General features: G+C 52.3%; 1 protein-coding gene across 1 annotated transcript; it reads left to right on the forward strand.

Moving 5' to 3' along the window:
• Positions 1 to 8941: 8941 nt before the first annotated feature.
• On the forward strand, positions 8942 to 9723 carry LOC308251819 (small nuclear ribonucleoprotein Sm D3-like; the record flags this gene model as incomplete). Its single annotated transcript, XM_080675497.1, has 2 exons — positions 8942 to 8954; positions 9281 to 9723. 2 exons carry the CDS (start codon positions 8942 to 8944, stop codon positions 9721 to 9723), a joined length of 456 nt encoding a protein of 151 aa, XP_080531623.1.
• Positions 9724 to 17217: the final 7494 nt, after the last annotated feature.

A 17217-nucleotide genomic window follows, 5' to 3' on the forward strand; every position in this document is an offset into this window, starting at 1 on the left:
GAGAGAGAGAGAGAGAGAGAGAGAGAAAGAGAGCCTCCAGACAAAGGACCCAGAGTCTGTCCTCCCTCGGGGAGTAGCCCCTGCAGTCCCCTCCCCTCTCCCCCACAGGCACACATTCCTAAACCCTCAGGGGCCCCATGAGACTTGCAGCCAGGGCAGCAATGGGCAGCAGCATCTCGTCTCAGGCTCACCCCATCCTGTCCCCAAGGCCCCTTTCCTGTGACTTCCCAGAGAGCTGGGTGGCCCACCTGGGCTCTCCTGTGGCTTCTTCCAGGCGCAGCCCTTTCTTGTTTTATGTCTCCAGCTTTAATGAACATTCCCGCATAGTCACCCGGGCTTGTGAAAATTTCCCTGCATGAAGTCAAGAACCCACAGCCTACGTGTCAGCCCTGGGCCAGGTCCCCTCTCCACCAACAGGTCTATTGCTGCAAGGAAAGCACCGCCAAGCTTAGTGGCTTCAAACAATAACCATCGTAGGTTTTGTCCATAAATCTGCAGTTTGGACAGAGTTCAGTGGGGAGAGATGTCCTCAGTTTCACACGACAAAAGCAGAGCTGGAGCTGGAGGGTGAGTCGCATGCCATCACGGGCCCTCCTGCAGGTGCTGGCATTGGCGGGAGCCGGCCAGGCGTGGGGCCAAGCACCGGGCTCTTCCTGTGAGTCTTCCCCTGGCGCTTGGGCTTCCCCTGAGCAGGGTGGGTGGGTCCAGGAACCAGGTCCCCAGAGAACCAGGTGGAAGGGGCCGGCCTGTTAGGACCCAGCCTGGGAAGTCACGTGGTGTCATTTCCACTAAAGCCGCAAGGCTGCTCAGATTCCAGGAGAGTGTCAGTGATGGTAGCCAGCCATTCATATGAGGAAGAAAGCCAAAGGGAACTAATAATCTTAATAGACGGGAAGCAGAAGCAGGTACTGGAACAGAAGGAGACTTAGTCCTCGGAATGAGACAGGAAGTCTCCAAGACTGCCAAAGCCCAGAAACGAGGGGGAAGTTCCTGTGCGGCACCTGCGCGGGGAACTGGGTGCGGTAAGGAAGAGTGGCCGGCAGTGTGATCAGCGTGAGAGGACAGGGCAGGGCTTCACCGGCCAGCAATCCGAAAGGCAATCGGATTGGACCGAGGACAGGAAACAAATAGAATTTACTGGGAGGAGGGCCCAGTCCAGGCCCAGGAAAAGTTAGGAATTTGGGTTGGATAGTTTGAATGGTTCTTTGTCCTTTACCTGAGCCAAGAAGAGGTGGGGCGGTGCTGTAGAGCCTGCCCACCCTCCATGGCCCGAGGGTGCATTCATCCCCTCAATTCACAAGAGGGTCTTGCCTTCTCGGCTAAGCCTCTCCACGCGTGTTGAAAGTCTTTTCTCACGTCGCCACTTACACTGGCAACAGAGGAGGACGCTCCTCCGATGGGAGGCGTGCCGGTCATACACGGTGGAGATGCCACTGCTCCCTCCCTTACACTCTCTGTAGAAGTTAATGGAAACATATCCTCTGGTGAGGATTTAAACAACTGTCTCACCTGAGGCCGGAGGAAGCGGGGTGTTTGACCCGCCCTCTGCCCTCCGTGCTGGGATCTGCCGTGGGTGCGTCCCTGCGTGCCCTTTGCAGGCCAAGGACTTCCAGACGGATCCTGGGCCTGCCATGCCCACCTCAGCAGCCTTTGGAGGCCAAACAGCAGGGCTTCAGTTTGGCCTCTGCGGGCGTCCTGATTCTGGATGTTCTCCAAAGAAAATAGGATTCTATTTGCCATCTCCCTCAGTCCACGACCTGCCCCTACACTGGGGGGCACATTGCTCCCTCAGAATGATGGGTCTCTGTCTTGAGTGAGCCCTCCTCATGCCGGTACCTCTTCCAGCTTTTTCTCCCCGAACCTCTGCCACAGGGCCTCCTGCCCAGGCTGGGAGCGTGGGGCTGGCTGGCAGGCCCGGGAGGAGCTGGCTTGCGTGGGGCATTGGAAACATTCTTGGCTGAAGGAGTCGGGCGAAGGTTCTCTCCTGGGGGTCAGGCGACGGGGCGGGGGGGGGGCGGGGCTGGGGGGTGGCCATTGGCTGTTTGCCTGGCCTGGCCTGGCCTGGCTCTGAGTCCTGTGCAGGGCGTGTTAGTGGGGCCTGCCTTTCCCTGCCTGTGCCTGCCGGGCTGGGGCCCAGCCCTGCCTGGTCACCACCTGGTCCTGGCTGGACAGCCTCTCCTCCCCTGGTGCCTTCCTCTGCACCTGTGGGCGGGCCTGCTTCCTCGCTCCCTCCCGGGAGATGTGCTGTGACATGTGACAGTGACCAGGGAGGTGACCTTAGCCTGAGCCGGGCTCTTCCTGGGGGTCTTCCCCTGGCGCGTGGGCTTCCTCCGAGCACGGCGGTCGGCTCTGGGAGGGTTTGAGCCTGGGAGCATCCTGGGAGCCTCACAGGCCTTTGGCCTAGAGGTGGGGGTCCATTCAGCCATCTTGGCATTGGGGTCACAGCTGAGGACACCCCAGGAGACCCAGGCAGGACGCAGGTGGAGGGCTGCAGAAGCTCAGAAGCCGTACGGGCTGTGGGCAGACCACAGGCACGTGCTGTCTCCACTCCCAACAGCCGGAACCGGGAACCGTGCTGTGTCCTGGCCACAAAGCATGGCACCTCGCCAGCGCAGCAAGGCGGGATTAGGAGCGTTAATTGTCTTTATTTTCTCGGTGAGGAGACGGAGGCTTGGGGAGGAGGCACAGAGCTGGTCAGAGCGGGGATTAGAACCCACATCGGGGCGAGACTCCAGCATCTGGATCTTCACCACAAACACAGCAAAAAGAAAGTCCTCCTTCATGCTGAAGAGGAGGAAGGAAAACACATTGAGAAGGACACATTGAAAATGCAAATCCGAGGAGATTGCTAAGCAGGCAAGAGGCTTCTCCAAGCAGGACCAGCTACGTCATGTGCTGGACCCAGAACAAAACCAAAATACAGGTTCCTGTGAAACAGGACTGAGGATCCAACATGGAGCCGAGGAACATGAAACAGCGCAGCCCTGTGACAAGTCACGTTCTCTGCTTTGAGCGGCCAGTGCGCACAGCAGGGCTCTCTCTGCAGGTGGTGAGGGGCGGGCTCCAGGGTCAGGTGTCTGGGTAGGAATCCTGGGTTTTCAGTGTGGGGCTAGAAAGTAATGTACCTTCCCTCCCACCAGCTAAGCTCTTCTGGCTGGACTAGCAATCGAAGGAACAGAAACAGACTCACAGGAGGAAATCGAAGTTGAACACATGCGTGGGAACTCACATGGACACGAGAAATCCACGGAAACCCTGACGGCCGCGAGGCAGCGCTGGGGCTGGAGACGTCTGCGCAGGAGAGGGAGCAGTGGGTGCTGGTTTCAGTGTGAGAGGGAAAGAGGAGGGTCAAAGCTCCCCTAGCTGAACACCGTCACCCCAAAGCGGCTCAAGGCGGCAGCACGCAGGTCCCTTCACCAGCTTCCAAGCTAATGACCTTGAGCAACTTGGTTGAGCCCCTGAGCCTCAGTTTCCTTATCTGCAATACGAGGTGTTCCTCTGCTCTGGGAGTGTCTGAGGCAGAAGTAGAGTGGTGCAGGAACAGCACTGAGTGCATGCCAGCAGCGCCAGCACCAGAGGCGCTGCTCCTCTCTGCGCCACCTCCCTCGGGCACAGCCCCCAGGAGCCGCCCGTCTCAGCGCAGGACCTCTGTGCTGCAGCCCAGTGTGGCCGCCTCCTGCTCTGGCAGCCCATCCTCCCTTCCCCACCCCCAGGCTTTAAATGAGTTTGAATTTTCATTAAATCATTCTTCCTGCAACACAGGGCAGGGAAAGGCTAAAAATAGCTCCCAGCGCCACATGCAGCTCCAAGTGCGGAGGCTGCAGCAGCGGCACACGTGGGACTGGTTTCCTAGGAAATGAGAGTGGTTGTGAGGCCGCTGCCAGGCAGCCGCCAACGCAGCGGGCGCCTGCGAAGACACATGTTTCCTGTGGCATCCTCAGTGCCAGGCGAGGGTGTGGGCTGGGAGGCACACGGGCAGATCCATGGGCTGGTGCCCTGGGGCAGTGGTCGGCAAACCGCGGTTCGCGAGCCACATGCGGCTCTTTGGCCCCTTGAGTGCGGCTCTTCCACAAAATACTACGGCCTGGGCGAGTCTATTTTGAAGAAGTGGCGTTAGAAGAAGTTTAAGTTTAAAAAATTTGGCTCTCAAAAGAAATTTCAATCGTTGTACTGTTGATATTTGGCTCTGTTGACTAATCAGTTTGCCGACCACTGCCCTGGGGTCTTAGCCAGAAGCTACTCCTTGCTTTCAGAGAAAGGGGACCCAAGGCCAGGGCTTCCTCACTCCGGGCCCCTGCACCACCCCTCCCACCAGGGACTGGCCGGTATTTGCCTTGTCAGCAGGAGAGATGGGTTTCCTCTTCTGACACGCTCTGCCCCACGATCCTGTCTTCAACAACTTGCATCTAAAGGTATTTTATTATTTGGTAAGGAAAGCAAGTCCGCTGATAAACACCCCCACGGAAGCCTTGCTGGGCTCCTCTGCGCACCCTCCCCCGCAGTGTGGGGAACTCCTATCCCAGGCCTGTTTCCAGTGCCCTCCCCCGCAGTGTGGGGTAGCTCCTATCCCAGGTGTTTCCAGACCGCAACCTTGAGTGCATCGCAGACACCAGGAGGCGTGTGCCTGGCCCTCGAGTGTCCTGTCCAGCACGTCTGGGGTCGGGCCTGGCCCTCAAGTGTCCTGTCCAGCAGGTCTGGGGTCAGGCCATGAACATGCACATCTGGCTGGTTCTGGGGTCAGGCCATGAACATGCACATCTGGCTGGTTCTGGGGTTGGGCCATGAACATGCACATCTGATGCGGATGCTGCCCTCAGGGAAATGAACTTTATTTTTTTGGTTCATCCTCATCCAAGGATATTTTCCCATTGAATTTTAGAGAGAGTGCAGGGGAGGAGGAGACAGAGAGAGAGAGAGAAACATCGATGTGAGAGAGACACATCAATTGGTTGCCTCCTGCATGAACCCTGACCAGGGCTGGGAATCGAGCCTGCAACTGAGGTCCATGCCCTTGACTGGAATTGGACCTGGGACCCTTCAGTTCAAGGGTCAATGCTCTATCCACTGAGCCAAACTGGCCAGGGCAGGGAAACAAGAACCTCTGTCCTAGACACTGTGGCCCAGTTTTGCCCAGCCTCCTCCCCCTCCTTGTCCTCCCTCACACTCTGGCAGCAACCTTCAATGCGCCGGCCCTACTTTCCACAGACTTTCTGGCCCCTGGATCTTGGCTCTGGGTCTTGCTGCCTGGGGTGCCCTCCCTCCCACTTCTCACTTGTGCTTTAAGTCTAAGTAGTAAGAGCAACCACTTATTGATCAGTAAGCACATATGCTTCCCTCTTCACAATTCACATAGTGAGCACTGTTATCATCTCTATTCTAAAGTGAAAAACCTGGCATTCAGATGGCAAGTCACTACCCAAGTCCCGGGGTTAGGCAAGGTCTGAATTTCAAACTCACCTCACACCCTCAGGAAGCCTTTTCTAAAGCTTCCAGATGGACTGTGTACACCTTCTTGGAGACCCTGCACTCCCTGTATGTCAAGGCACTGGACCAGGGGTGGGCAAATTTTTTGACTCGAGGGCCACAGTGGGTTCTTAAACTGGACCGGAGGGCCAGAACAAAAGCATGGATGGAGTGTTTGTGTGAACTAATATAAATTCAAAGTAAAGGAGCAGAGGGGAGAGCAAGAGAACCGGATAGAACAGCCGGATCCGGCCCGCGGGCCGTAGTTTGCCCAAGGCTGGTCTAGGTGGATCTTCTGTGCATGACTGAGACCACAGAACAGATCCAGACTGCAAGCTGATGCTTTATTTTATAGTCAGAGGTAAACAAGGTAATTTACAATGTTCTTGTAAGTTTCACTTGTTTTGGCAGCACTTGCTGCACCTCCCACAGCCCATTAGCTACCAAGGAAAGATCTAGGAAGCAGTCACAAGATCAAGCTTAATTATGCTAAGAGGGCTATACCCTCTAAGCTGGGACTTGTTTGTGGCTTTGCCAGCAGGTCAGTCCAAGGCTTAACCCTATAACCACTCCCTACAGCTTCCCGCCCTCCTCCCTTCCCTCTGAGATTCATCAGTATGTTTTATGTTTCCATGCCTGTTGTTTCCACTCCTGCGTTGAGCATCTGCACCCTGTGGTCATTATGTGTCATAGCTATCAGCCAGTCAGCTGGTCACTTAGGCTTTTATATATATATAAATAGTACTGGAAGTCCTAGCCACAGTGATCAGACAAGAAGAAGAAATAAAAGGCTTCCAAATTCGAAAGGAGGAAGTAAAACTCTGATTATTCACAGATGACATGATATTGTACATAAAAAACCCTAAAGAATTCACCAAAAGACTACTAGATTTAATAAATGAATTTTGCAATGTAGCAGGATCCAAAATAAACACCCAAAAATTGATGGCTTTTTTTATACACCAACTAGAGGCCCAGTGCACGAAATTTGTGCACTGGGGGGGGGGGTGTCCCTCAGCCCAGCCTGCAGCTGCTACAATCCAGGACTGCTGGCTCCTAACCATTTGCCTGCCTGCCTGCCTGATTGCTCCTAACCACTTCTGCCTGCCAGCCTGATCACCCCCTAACCGCTCCCCTGCTGGCCTGATTAACACTAAACTGCTTCCCTGCTGGCCCGATAACCTCCAACTGCCCTCCCCTGCTGGCCTGATCTCACCCTCAACTGCCCTCCCTGTTGGCCTGATGGCCCCCAACTGCCATCCCCTGCTGGCCTGGTCACCCCCAACTGCCCTCCCCTGACCACGTGGTTGCCCCCAACTGCCCTTTCCTACCAGCCTGATCATCCCTAACTGCCTCTGCCTGCCTGATCACCCCTAACTGCCCTCCCCTGCTGGCCTGATCTCGCCCCCAACTGCCCTCCCCTGCAGGCCTGATCTCGCCCCCAACTGCCCTCCCCTGCAGGCCTGATCTCGCCCCCAACTGCCCTCCCCTACAGGCCTGATCTCGCCCCCAACTGCCCTCCTCTGCAGGCCAATTTGGTTCTGATTGGTCAGTTTCTATGCCAGTCAACGTCAAAAGCTTTGCCTCCTAGGCAGCCATTGGCTCCTCACAGTTCACCCAGATTTGGTTCTGATTGGTCAATTTTTATGCCAGTCAGCATCAAAAGCTCTGCCTCCTGGGCAGCCATTGGCTCCTCACACTTCACCCAGATTTGGTTCTGATTGGTCAGTTTCTATGCCAGTCAGCATCAAAAGCTCCGCCTTCTAGGCAGCCATTGGCTCCTCACACTTCACCCAGATTTGGTTCTGATTGGTTGGTTTCTATGCCAGTCAGCGTCTCTGGGCCTATCAATGGGGCCTGATCAGAAGGGCGGGGCTGATCAGCAGCCCTGGTGGAGTCCTGGAGAGAAATGGAGGCACAGCTGTGGGCCAGACTGGAGAGAAATAGAAAGGCAAGTGCTGATCAACAGCTGCCACAGAGCCTATGGATCAGACCCTGCTTCTCTCTTCAGGCCTCTCTCCAGGCCTGATTCACAGCCTCCTCAGCAGTCAGTGCTGGGTCACCACGGCAACCCAGCGCTGACTGCAGGACTGACATCTTGTTGGTCGAGTCTCCGGTCATGATGGACCCAGGGTTTTTATATATTAGGATGATGAATTATCAGAAAGAGACCTAAACAAACAATCTCATTTACCACTACAACAAAAACATTAAGATACTTAGGAATGAACTTAACAAAGGAGTCAAAAGACCTGTACTTGGAAAACTACAGGACATTGAAAAGAGAGATAAAAGAACATATAAACAAGTGGAAGAATATACCATGTTCATGGATTAGTAGAATCAACATAATTAAAATGTCCATACTACCTGAGGCAATCTACAGATTCAATGTAATCCCTATTAAAATACCAACAGCATATTTCACAGATCTAGAACAAACTCTTCAAAACTTTATATGGAACCAGAAAGACCCCAAGTAACCATAGCAATCTTGAGAAAGAAGAATGAAGTTTGTGGAATCACAATACCAGATTTCATGTTATACTACGAAGCCACCCAGTACTGACACAGGAACAGGCATATAGATCAATGGAATAGAATAGAGAGCCCAGCAATTAACCCAAGCCATTACACTCAATTAATATTTGACAAAGGAGGCAAGAGCATATAATGGAGTCAAGACAGCCTCTTCAATAAATGGTGTTGGAAAAATTGGACAGATACATGCAAAAAATGAAACTACACCACCAACTTACACCATACACAAGAATAAACTCAAAATGGATAAAAGACTTAAATGTAAGTCAGGAAACTATAAAAATCCTAGAAGAAACCATAGGCAGCAAAATCTCAAACATCTTTCATAGCAATATGTTTATGGATACATCTCCTAGGGCAGTGGTTGGCAAACTGCGGTTCGTGAGCCACATGTGGCCCTTTGGCCCCTTGAGTGTGGCTCTTCCACAAAATACCATGGCCTGGGCGAGTCTATTTTGAAGAAGTGGTGTTAGAAGAAGTTTAAGTTTAAAAAATTTGGCTCTCAAAAGAAATTTCCATCGTTGTACTGTTGATATTTGACTCTATTGACTAATGAGTTTGCCGACCACTGTCCTAGGGCAAAGGAATCTAAGGAGAAAATAAATAAATGGGACTACATTAAAGTAAAAAGCTTCTGCACAGCAAAAGAAATCATCAACAAAACGAAACACTGTATGGGAGAACATATTTGGCAATGACACATCTGAAAAAGGGTTAATATCCAAAATATATAAGGAACTCGTACAACTTAACAAAAGGAAGACAATCCAATTAAAAAATCGGCAAAAAACCTAAAAAGACCCTTCTCCAAGGTGGACACACAGATGGCCAAGAGACAAATGAAAAAATGCTCAAAGTCACTGATCATCCGAGAGATGCAAATTAAAACAATAATGAGGCACCATCTCACACCTGTCAGAATGGCTACTATCGACAAATGACACGTGCTGGTGAGGACTCAGAGGAATAGGGAACCTTCATGCACTGCTGGTGCAGCCATTGCAGAAAACACTGTGAAGTTTACTTAAAAAATAAGTAAATATGGAACTGCCATTTGACCCAGTGATCCTATTTCTAGGAAAATACCTAAGAAATTAGAAACACCAATCAGAAAGAATATATGCACCCCTATGTTCACAGCAGCACAATTTACAATAGCTAAGATCTGGAAACAGCCCAAGTGCCCACCGCAGATGAGTGGCTAAAAATGCTGTGGTAGCATTCTGGGAGCACGGGACCGCCATTCACTCGCCTCACGCTCTCGCAGTCTCCTGAGTCGCCGCTGCCGCCGCACCGGGAGGAAAGAGGAGGCCGGAGCCGAGCTCGCTTCCCGCCAAGATATCTATCGGTGTGCCCATCAAAGTCCTGCACAAAGCCGAGGGCCACATCTTGACGTGCGAGGCCAACACGGGCGAGGTGTACCGCGGGAAGCTCATCGAGGCGGAGGACAACATGAACTGCCAGATGTCCAACATCACAGTCACATACAGAGATGGCCGAGTGGCCCAGCTGGAGCAGGTGTACATCCGTGGGAGCAAGATCCGCTTTCTGATTTTGCCTGACATGCTGAAGAACGCGCCCATGCTGAAGAGCATGAAGAACAAAAACCAAGGCTCGGGCGCCGGCCGGGGGAAAGCTGCTATTCTCAAGGCCCAAGTGGCCGCGAGAGGAAGAGGACGTGGAATGGGACGCGGGAACATCTTCCAGAAGCGAAGATAAATGTCTCTGCTGCTCAGAACTTTTCCCTTATTCTAGGTCATCTGGGTTCAGTGGAGTGTGTGCTCTGTGTATGGTCCTGTTGTTTTGACATCTTTCTTTTTAGATCAGGAGAAATGTTCAACTAAATAAATATGGTGGCTGTTTTTTTCTTTTTGTGAAAAAAATAAAAATAAAAATGCTGTGGTACATTTATACCATGGAATACTAGGCAGCTATAAAAAAGAAGGATCTTGTACTCTTTGAGACAGCATGGTGGGACCTGGAGAGTATCATGTTAAGTGAAAAAAGTCAGTCAGAGAAAGACAAGTATCACATGATCTCACTCATATGTGGAATCTAATAAACAAAATAAAATGATGAACAAAATAGATCCAGAGACATGGAGTGTGGAATCTCGGAGGGAAGGCAGGGGAGGATGGTGGGGTGGGGTGGGAAGTAATCAACCAAAGACCATATTTGTATATATGCATGGCCATGGACACAGACAATGGGGCGGTGAAGGCCTGGGGCGGGGGTGGGGAATAAGGGAATAGTGGCCTAAAAATGTTCCATATGCACAATGAAATCAAGGAAGAAATCAAAAGATAACTTGAAACAATTGAAAATGAGAACACAAAAAACCCAAATCTATGGGACACAGCAAAATCAGTCTTAAGAGGGAAATTCATAGCATTACAGGCCTATCTCAAAAAACAAAAAAATTTTCAAATAATCTAACTTTACACTTAAAATAACTTGAAAAAGAACAACAGACAAAGCTCCAAAGGAGTAGAAGGAAGGAAATAATAAAGATCAGAGCAGAAATACATGAAATTGAGTCTAAAAACACAATACAAGGAATCAATAAACCAAGAGCTGGTTCTTTGAAAACATAAACAAGATTGACAAACCAGACTCATCAAGAAGAAAAGAAAGAGGACCCAAATAATTAAAATCATAAATGAAAGAGGAGAATAAAATACATTTGTTTCAAGTTATCTTTTGATTTCTTGATTGCTTTCATTATTAACTGACACCAAAGAAATACAAAAAATTCTAAGAAAATACTATGAACAACTCTATGCCAATCTATCTAATCTGGAAGAAATAGATAAATTCCTAAAAACATACAATCTTCCAAAAATGAATTAGAAAGAATCAGAGAATCTAAATAGACAGATTATAATAGGACATTTCAGTAAGAATAAAAAACTCCCAACAAACAAAAGTCTTAGACTGCATGGCTTCACAGGTGAATTTTACCAAACATTCAAAGAAGAGCTAACACTTATCTTTCTCAAACTATTCCAAAAAATCCAAGAGGAGGAAAGACTCATTCTATGAGGCCAGCTTTATCCTAATTCTAAAACCAGATAAGGACACTACCAAGAAAGAGAATTATAGGATGACTAGAGGCCCGGTGCACGAAATTCATGCACGGGGGTGTGTGTCCCTCAGCCCAGCCTGCACCCTCTCCAATCTGGGACCCCTCAAGGGATGTCTGACTGCCCGTTTAGGCCCGATCCCAATGGGTCACCCCCAACTGCCCAGTGGGATCGGGTATAAACGGGCAGTCAGACATCGCTCTCACAATCCAGGCCTGCTGGCTCCCAACCCCTCACCTGCCTGCCTGCCTGATTGCCCCTAACCGCTTCTGCCTGCCAGCCTGATCACCCCTAATCACTCCCCTGCCAGCCTGATCGATGCCTAACTGCTCCCCTGCCAGCCCGATTGCCCCTAACTGCCTTCTCCTGCTAGCCTGGTCACCCCTAAATGTCCTCCCCTGCAGGCCTGGTCGCCCCCAACTGCCCTCCCCTGCTGGCCCAGTCACCCCTAAATGCCCTCCCTTGCCAGCCTGGTTGCCCCTAACTGCCCTTCCCTGCCGACCTGGTCACCCCTAACTGCCCTCCCCTGCCGGCCTGGTCATCTTTAAATGTCCTCCGCTGCAGGCCTGGTCACCCCCAACTTCCCTCCCCTGCAGGCCTTGTCCCTCCAACTGCCCTCCCCTGCAGGCCTTGTCCCTCCAACTGCCCTCCCCTGCAGGCCCAGTCACCCCTAACTGCCCTCCCTTGCAGGCCTGATTGCCCCCAACTGCTTCCCCTGCAGGTCTGATTGCCCACAACTGCCCTCCCCTGCTGGCCATCTTGTGGTGGCCATCTTGTGTCCACATGGGAGCGGCCATCTTTGACCACATGGAGGCAGCCATTTGTGTGTTGGAGTGATGGTCAATTTGCATATTAGGCTTTTATTATATAGGATATTCCTGATGAACATAGATGCTAAAATCCTTAACAAAATATTAGCAAACCAGATCCAGCAATACATGAAAAAGATCATACACCACAACCAAGTGGGATTTATTCTGGAGATGCAAGGCTGATACAATATCCACCAATCAATAAAGGCGATACAACACACAAACAAAATGAAGGCTAGAAACCACATGATGCCTGGCCAGTGTGCTCAGTGGGCTGAGCGTTGTTCTGTGCACCAAAAGGTCTCCCGTTCGATTCCTGGTCAGAAGCCATGAGCTCACCCAGGAAAGCAATTCACTCTGCCCTTATAGTCTTGCCTGTTTGATCTGCCCATTTTCTACACTGGCCAGGCATTCGTCTCTGCCTTGTGGTTTGGAAGAGAATGAAATTGCACAATTCAAGGAAAGCATTATGGTCAGTGCGTGAACCCTAATAAATCCATTTAGTTAATGGCAACTCTGTCCTTGCAGAAACGCAGCCATATTCCTAGGCATAATCCTCAAATTATCTACATTCTACTTGTAACATGTCTGAAGACCTACTCGGCGCTCCCCCCCCCCCACCTCCTCTGCAGGGCTGGGCCACCACCTCCTGTGGCCCCCCTGCGGCAGCCCCTGGGGGTTCTGCCCCAGGCCTGGCCCTGCAGCCTCTCTCCACACAACCAGCATTGGCTCATCTCTCCATTCTGCCCCAAAGAGTCCACTCCTCTCAGCATAACAAGCAAGCTTCCTTCAGTGGCCCGCAGGCCTGTGTGAACAGGGACCACTCCCACCCAATGCAGGGACCTCCTCGCTCTCACGGGCTCCTTGCACTCTGAGGACAGAGGACCAGCCAGCACGTCCTGTCTCAGCTTTCCATCCCGTTCCCCTGACTCGCTTTGCCTGCGGATGTCCACGCGGCTCACTCCTTCACCTCTTTCAGGTCATGGAGTGACGTCACCTTCTTTTTTTTTTTTTAAATGTATTTTATTGATTTTTTACAGAGAGGAAAGGAGAGGGATAGAGAGTGAGAAACATCGATGAGAGAGAAACATCGATTCAGCTGCCTCTTGCACACTCCCCACTGGGGGTGTGCCCGCAACCAAGGTACATGCCCTTGACCAGAATCGAACCTGGGACCCTTCAGTCCGCAGGCCGACGCTCTATCCACTGAGCCAAACCAGTTAGGGTGACGTCACCTTCTTGAGGCCTCTCCTTACCACCTGTTTCAACTGACTTCCCATCCTCCTCCTCCTAAGTTTTCTCCGAGCACCTATCTTTCTAACACACTCATCTCTTCTTATTTACCTTGTTTACTGTCACCCTCCACTGGAGTATAAGCCTGATGAGGACAGATTTTTTTTTTGTCTGTTTTGGTTCCTACCTGTGGGACAATCCCTGGCACATAGTAGGTGCTTAATAAATACTTGCTGAATGAATGGCTGTTGGCTGTTGTTATGGGGAGGGGCACAGTGAGGAAGCTATTGAGCTACACCAGGTGTGACAGACTATGGTTGAGGGAAATATGGGCTGTGGCATCTGCTGCAGGGGGGCGGGGGGGCGGGAAGGGGATGTGACTCCCGGTGTCCTGGCCTGTGCACCGAGCATTCCTTTTGGAGGCTCAGTGGAAGGAGTTGGCTTGGAGGGAGGACCAGATGGCCAACTGGTACAGGACAAGTTTGAGGTGCTGCTGGCATGTCCAGGTGATGCATAGTCACTGACAGAAACAGGGACCAGGGTGCCGTGGGAGGTCCAGCATGGCAGAGTGCTGGGAACCTCCAGGCAGCGAGAGTGGAGCCCCTCAGGACGAACCTGGAGAACAGAGTCCCTCACTCCCGTTCCCATGGCAGTTGGGCAGACATTAGGGAGTAGTGGGGCCTGCGGCTAAGGGAAGTGCCCAGCACAGCTGGAGACGACGCAGCCTCTCAGGTGCTTGGTGTGTGGAAGAAGACAGGTGAGGCTTGTAAGAGCTTTTGGTTTGTCAAGAGAAGAAAGTTTGGTTTTTTAAAGTAAATTTATTTTTTTTAAAAAGACATTTTATTCAAACTTTGCAAAAGTGCCATATAGGCCAAATATTCCATATCTGCAAGCTGGATCAGTCTAGGGGCAATCCACTGATTACCTCTAGAGTAAGAGGGAGGAGGAAGCAGGCTGGGCAGGACCTGGAGGGAATGCAGGCGCAGGGGCGCTGTCTGGCCAAAGACAAGGGAGGTGGGAGTGGTGAGCAGGGGCACATCCGAGAGCTGGGTGTCATGGGGGCCGGGAGTTTGAGAAGGAAATTTATCCCTTAGGAGATCACATGGGATGTTAACAGGAGGCTGTGCCATGGCAGGGGTAGAAGCCAGACTGCTCCGAGGTGGGGTCCATCCTTTCTATACTTTCTTACAAGGGACAATGAAGGGGAGCCGCTGGTTTCCCTGGATGAGGGTGAGCAGGACAGCCAGTGTGGGCTGAGTCCCCAGCCACGGGCGGGAGGGGGCACTGCTGACATCCTGCCGAGGCCCCTGGGTACCACAAGTCACAGACATTTTGAAGTTAAATGTGAAAGATGTTAGAACAGGGGAGTGAGAGTCACCGACCCACACTCCCAGTACCAAGTCCTGAGCTGGGTGGACACCTGTCACTGTGCCTTTGAGTCACTGTGAAAGCCCAAGAGCTCCACCCAGAACCTCCCACGTGAATGACAGAGCTTTCCATCTGGCCGCCAGCATGGCAGCCACGGACACACATGGCTACTGAGCACGTAAGTGCTTCGTGTGACTGAGCAGTGGGATGTAAACATGCAAGTCTACTAGCCTCGCCGAGCCAGTACTGAGAGCGCAGGTCCAGACTTTTGGAAGAAATCCTTCCCTGGCCTCCTTTCTCACGGCCACAGAGGAGGCGATGCTAGTGGGGAGCTGGCTTCCAGTCAGCAGAGCACCCCAGGCAGAGGCGCTCTCTCTCCTTTCTCACGGGCAGCGGCGTCTCTGCCGCTGGTCACGCCAGGGCTCAGCAGACCAGGAGCCAGTGGTCGTGGGCCTATACCCCATGCCTCTGCTGCCACACACCCGCAGCTCTGCCTGCCTAGGCACAGCCCCCCTCATAATAAAACGTCCACTTTGTTTCCTTCCCCTGATCTGTCTGTGAGTTTGTCTCCCAAAGGGACGCTGTGAGCAGGAAAGTGTGGGGCAGGGGAGAGGGGCTCTGGTTTGGCAGGATCCAAGCATTCCTGAATTCTTAGAACATTTGCATCTGATAAGGTCTCAGGCCCCTTACAATGCTGTTTTCTTATTTTTTTCTTCTGGTATTCTAATAAAAAAAGGACTTTACATATGATACTCAAATACATTCCCTTTATAAATGTACAGTAATCCAAAAGGTCTTACCCAGGGCTAAAATTGGCTATGGGTTTCCTCCAAGTTTTCCTTCTGCACACACGTGTGTGCACATGCACATACACGCATGCACACACATGCACACGCACACACACCCGTGCAGTGTTTTCACACACACGCATACACATGCACACACACACACACACACACACACCCGTGCAGTGTTTTCGCTCCCAAATGGGATCATACTGTACATGTTGCTCCATGACCTGCTTGTCTCACTGGCCGTGCCTTGGGGATTCTGTCCATGTGGGTAAGGAGAGAGGCCCCGTGTCTCTGGAACTGCTGCCTAGCACTCCACTGTATTCATGTGGTTCATGGAACATTCCTGTTGATGGATATTTGTTTTTTCTCCAGGTTTCAACAGCACAAACTGTGTGGCAGCAAACATTCTCTTTTTATCCTTACCGGAGGATACATTTATGGATTTCATGTACAGAGAGAGAAACATCGATGTGAGAGAAAACATCGATCGGTTGCCTCCTGTGTGCCCTGACCAGGAATCAAGCCCACAACCGTTTTGGTGCACAGGATGATGCTCCAAGCAGCTGAGCCCCCGGCCAGGGCAGCAGGAGTCCTGTGACACGAGTGCGCAGAGCAGACACGCGTGGCAGGGAGCTGTGCAGACGGGATGACTGTTGTGTATGAGTCACTTTTCCCACTCAGACTTCCCAGGGGCAGTGTGGCTCCCGGTCCCACTGACAGGTTGGGGTGGAGCCTAGGCCTTAAGAGGCTTTGAATGTTCCCACTTGTCCCCCTGGTGGTCCTGCTGTGGCCAGGAGAGCAACATTTCCTTGGAGGGTGGCCCCGCCTGGACCAGTCTAACCCTCATTGAGCCAGAAAATAAATGCTTGTTTTGTGCAGCTGAAATATCAAGATTTTTGCACCATAGAGATGCCTGGCCCAGGAGTGAAAGCTGGGAGAGTGTTGAGTATCGATCCGCATGTTAATCACTTGCCCTCTGACCCAGAATCCCAGCCACCCCGTCCAGGTGTGCAGTCTGTGAAGCGCTCCCTATGGCGGCACAGGAGCAATGCCCCTTAGGTGACGCCCACTCGGGAAGAGAGGGTGTCCTTCCCTCCCATCTGGTCATAGGGCCCCAGCTTCGAGCCATGAAACCACTCAGCAGCTCACCCCGGGGCCTGGCACCCGGTGAGACAGCCCCGCAGTCGGCCGACTGGCATGGGCACCACCAGGCCTGTCTGCATGCAGCTTGTCACTTCGAGGGTCTCGGAATTTGATGACCTGGGAGCCTTTTCCAGCAGGACCTGTGGCACGTGGTGCCATCCCTGGGGTGGGGGAGGAGGGGACTGGCTGGGAGAAAAGCTAGGAATGCCGGAAAGAAGGATTTCCCCGGGATTGAGATTGCCTGTTTCTATTCACCCTCCCCCACCAGCCAATCTCTTCTCATCCAAGAGCTGCACTTTTCACTCTCCCCAGGCCCTCCCGCCCCGCCTCGTGGGGGACATCTTCCTTGGGTAGGAAGATGCTCTGGGCTGAAGCAGGAGGTTTGCTTCCTGGGCTCCTGCCTCCTTCCTCAGCGGCTCATGGAAGGTCCAGGGGGAGGAACTGGGACGTGGATCTTCTGCAGACTGCTGTGGGCCGGGCGAGCGGGACCCTGGCACTCCTGTCCCCTCGCAGGTGCCCCTGTCGCCGCAGCCAGTGCTGAGTCTGTGGAACTGAGCTCTCGCCTGCGCCCCGCTGGGCAGGGAACCGAGTGGAGAGGCATTTCCCAGCGGAACTCACTGCGCCCCTGTCCACTTGAAGAGGCTGCTGTCGGAGGGGATGGGGCCTCACGCAGGGGATGAGGCCTTGGGGGGGGGGGTGTCTCCATGCCCAGACAAGATGATGGGCATCTGTGCATCAGCCTGCAGTGTCTGCCCCACAGGGGAGCGGGGAGTGAGGAAA

The sequence above is a fragment of the Plecotus auritus genome, assembly GCF_963455305.1.
Source record: "Plecotus auritus genome assembly, chromosome: 6".
Taxonomy (NCBI): Eukaryota; Metazoa; Chordata; class Mammalia; order Chiroptera; family Vespertilionidae; genus Plecotus; species Plecotus auritus.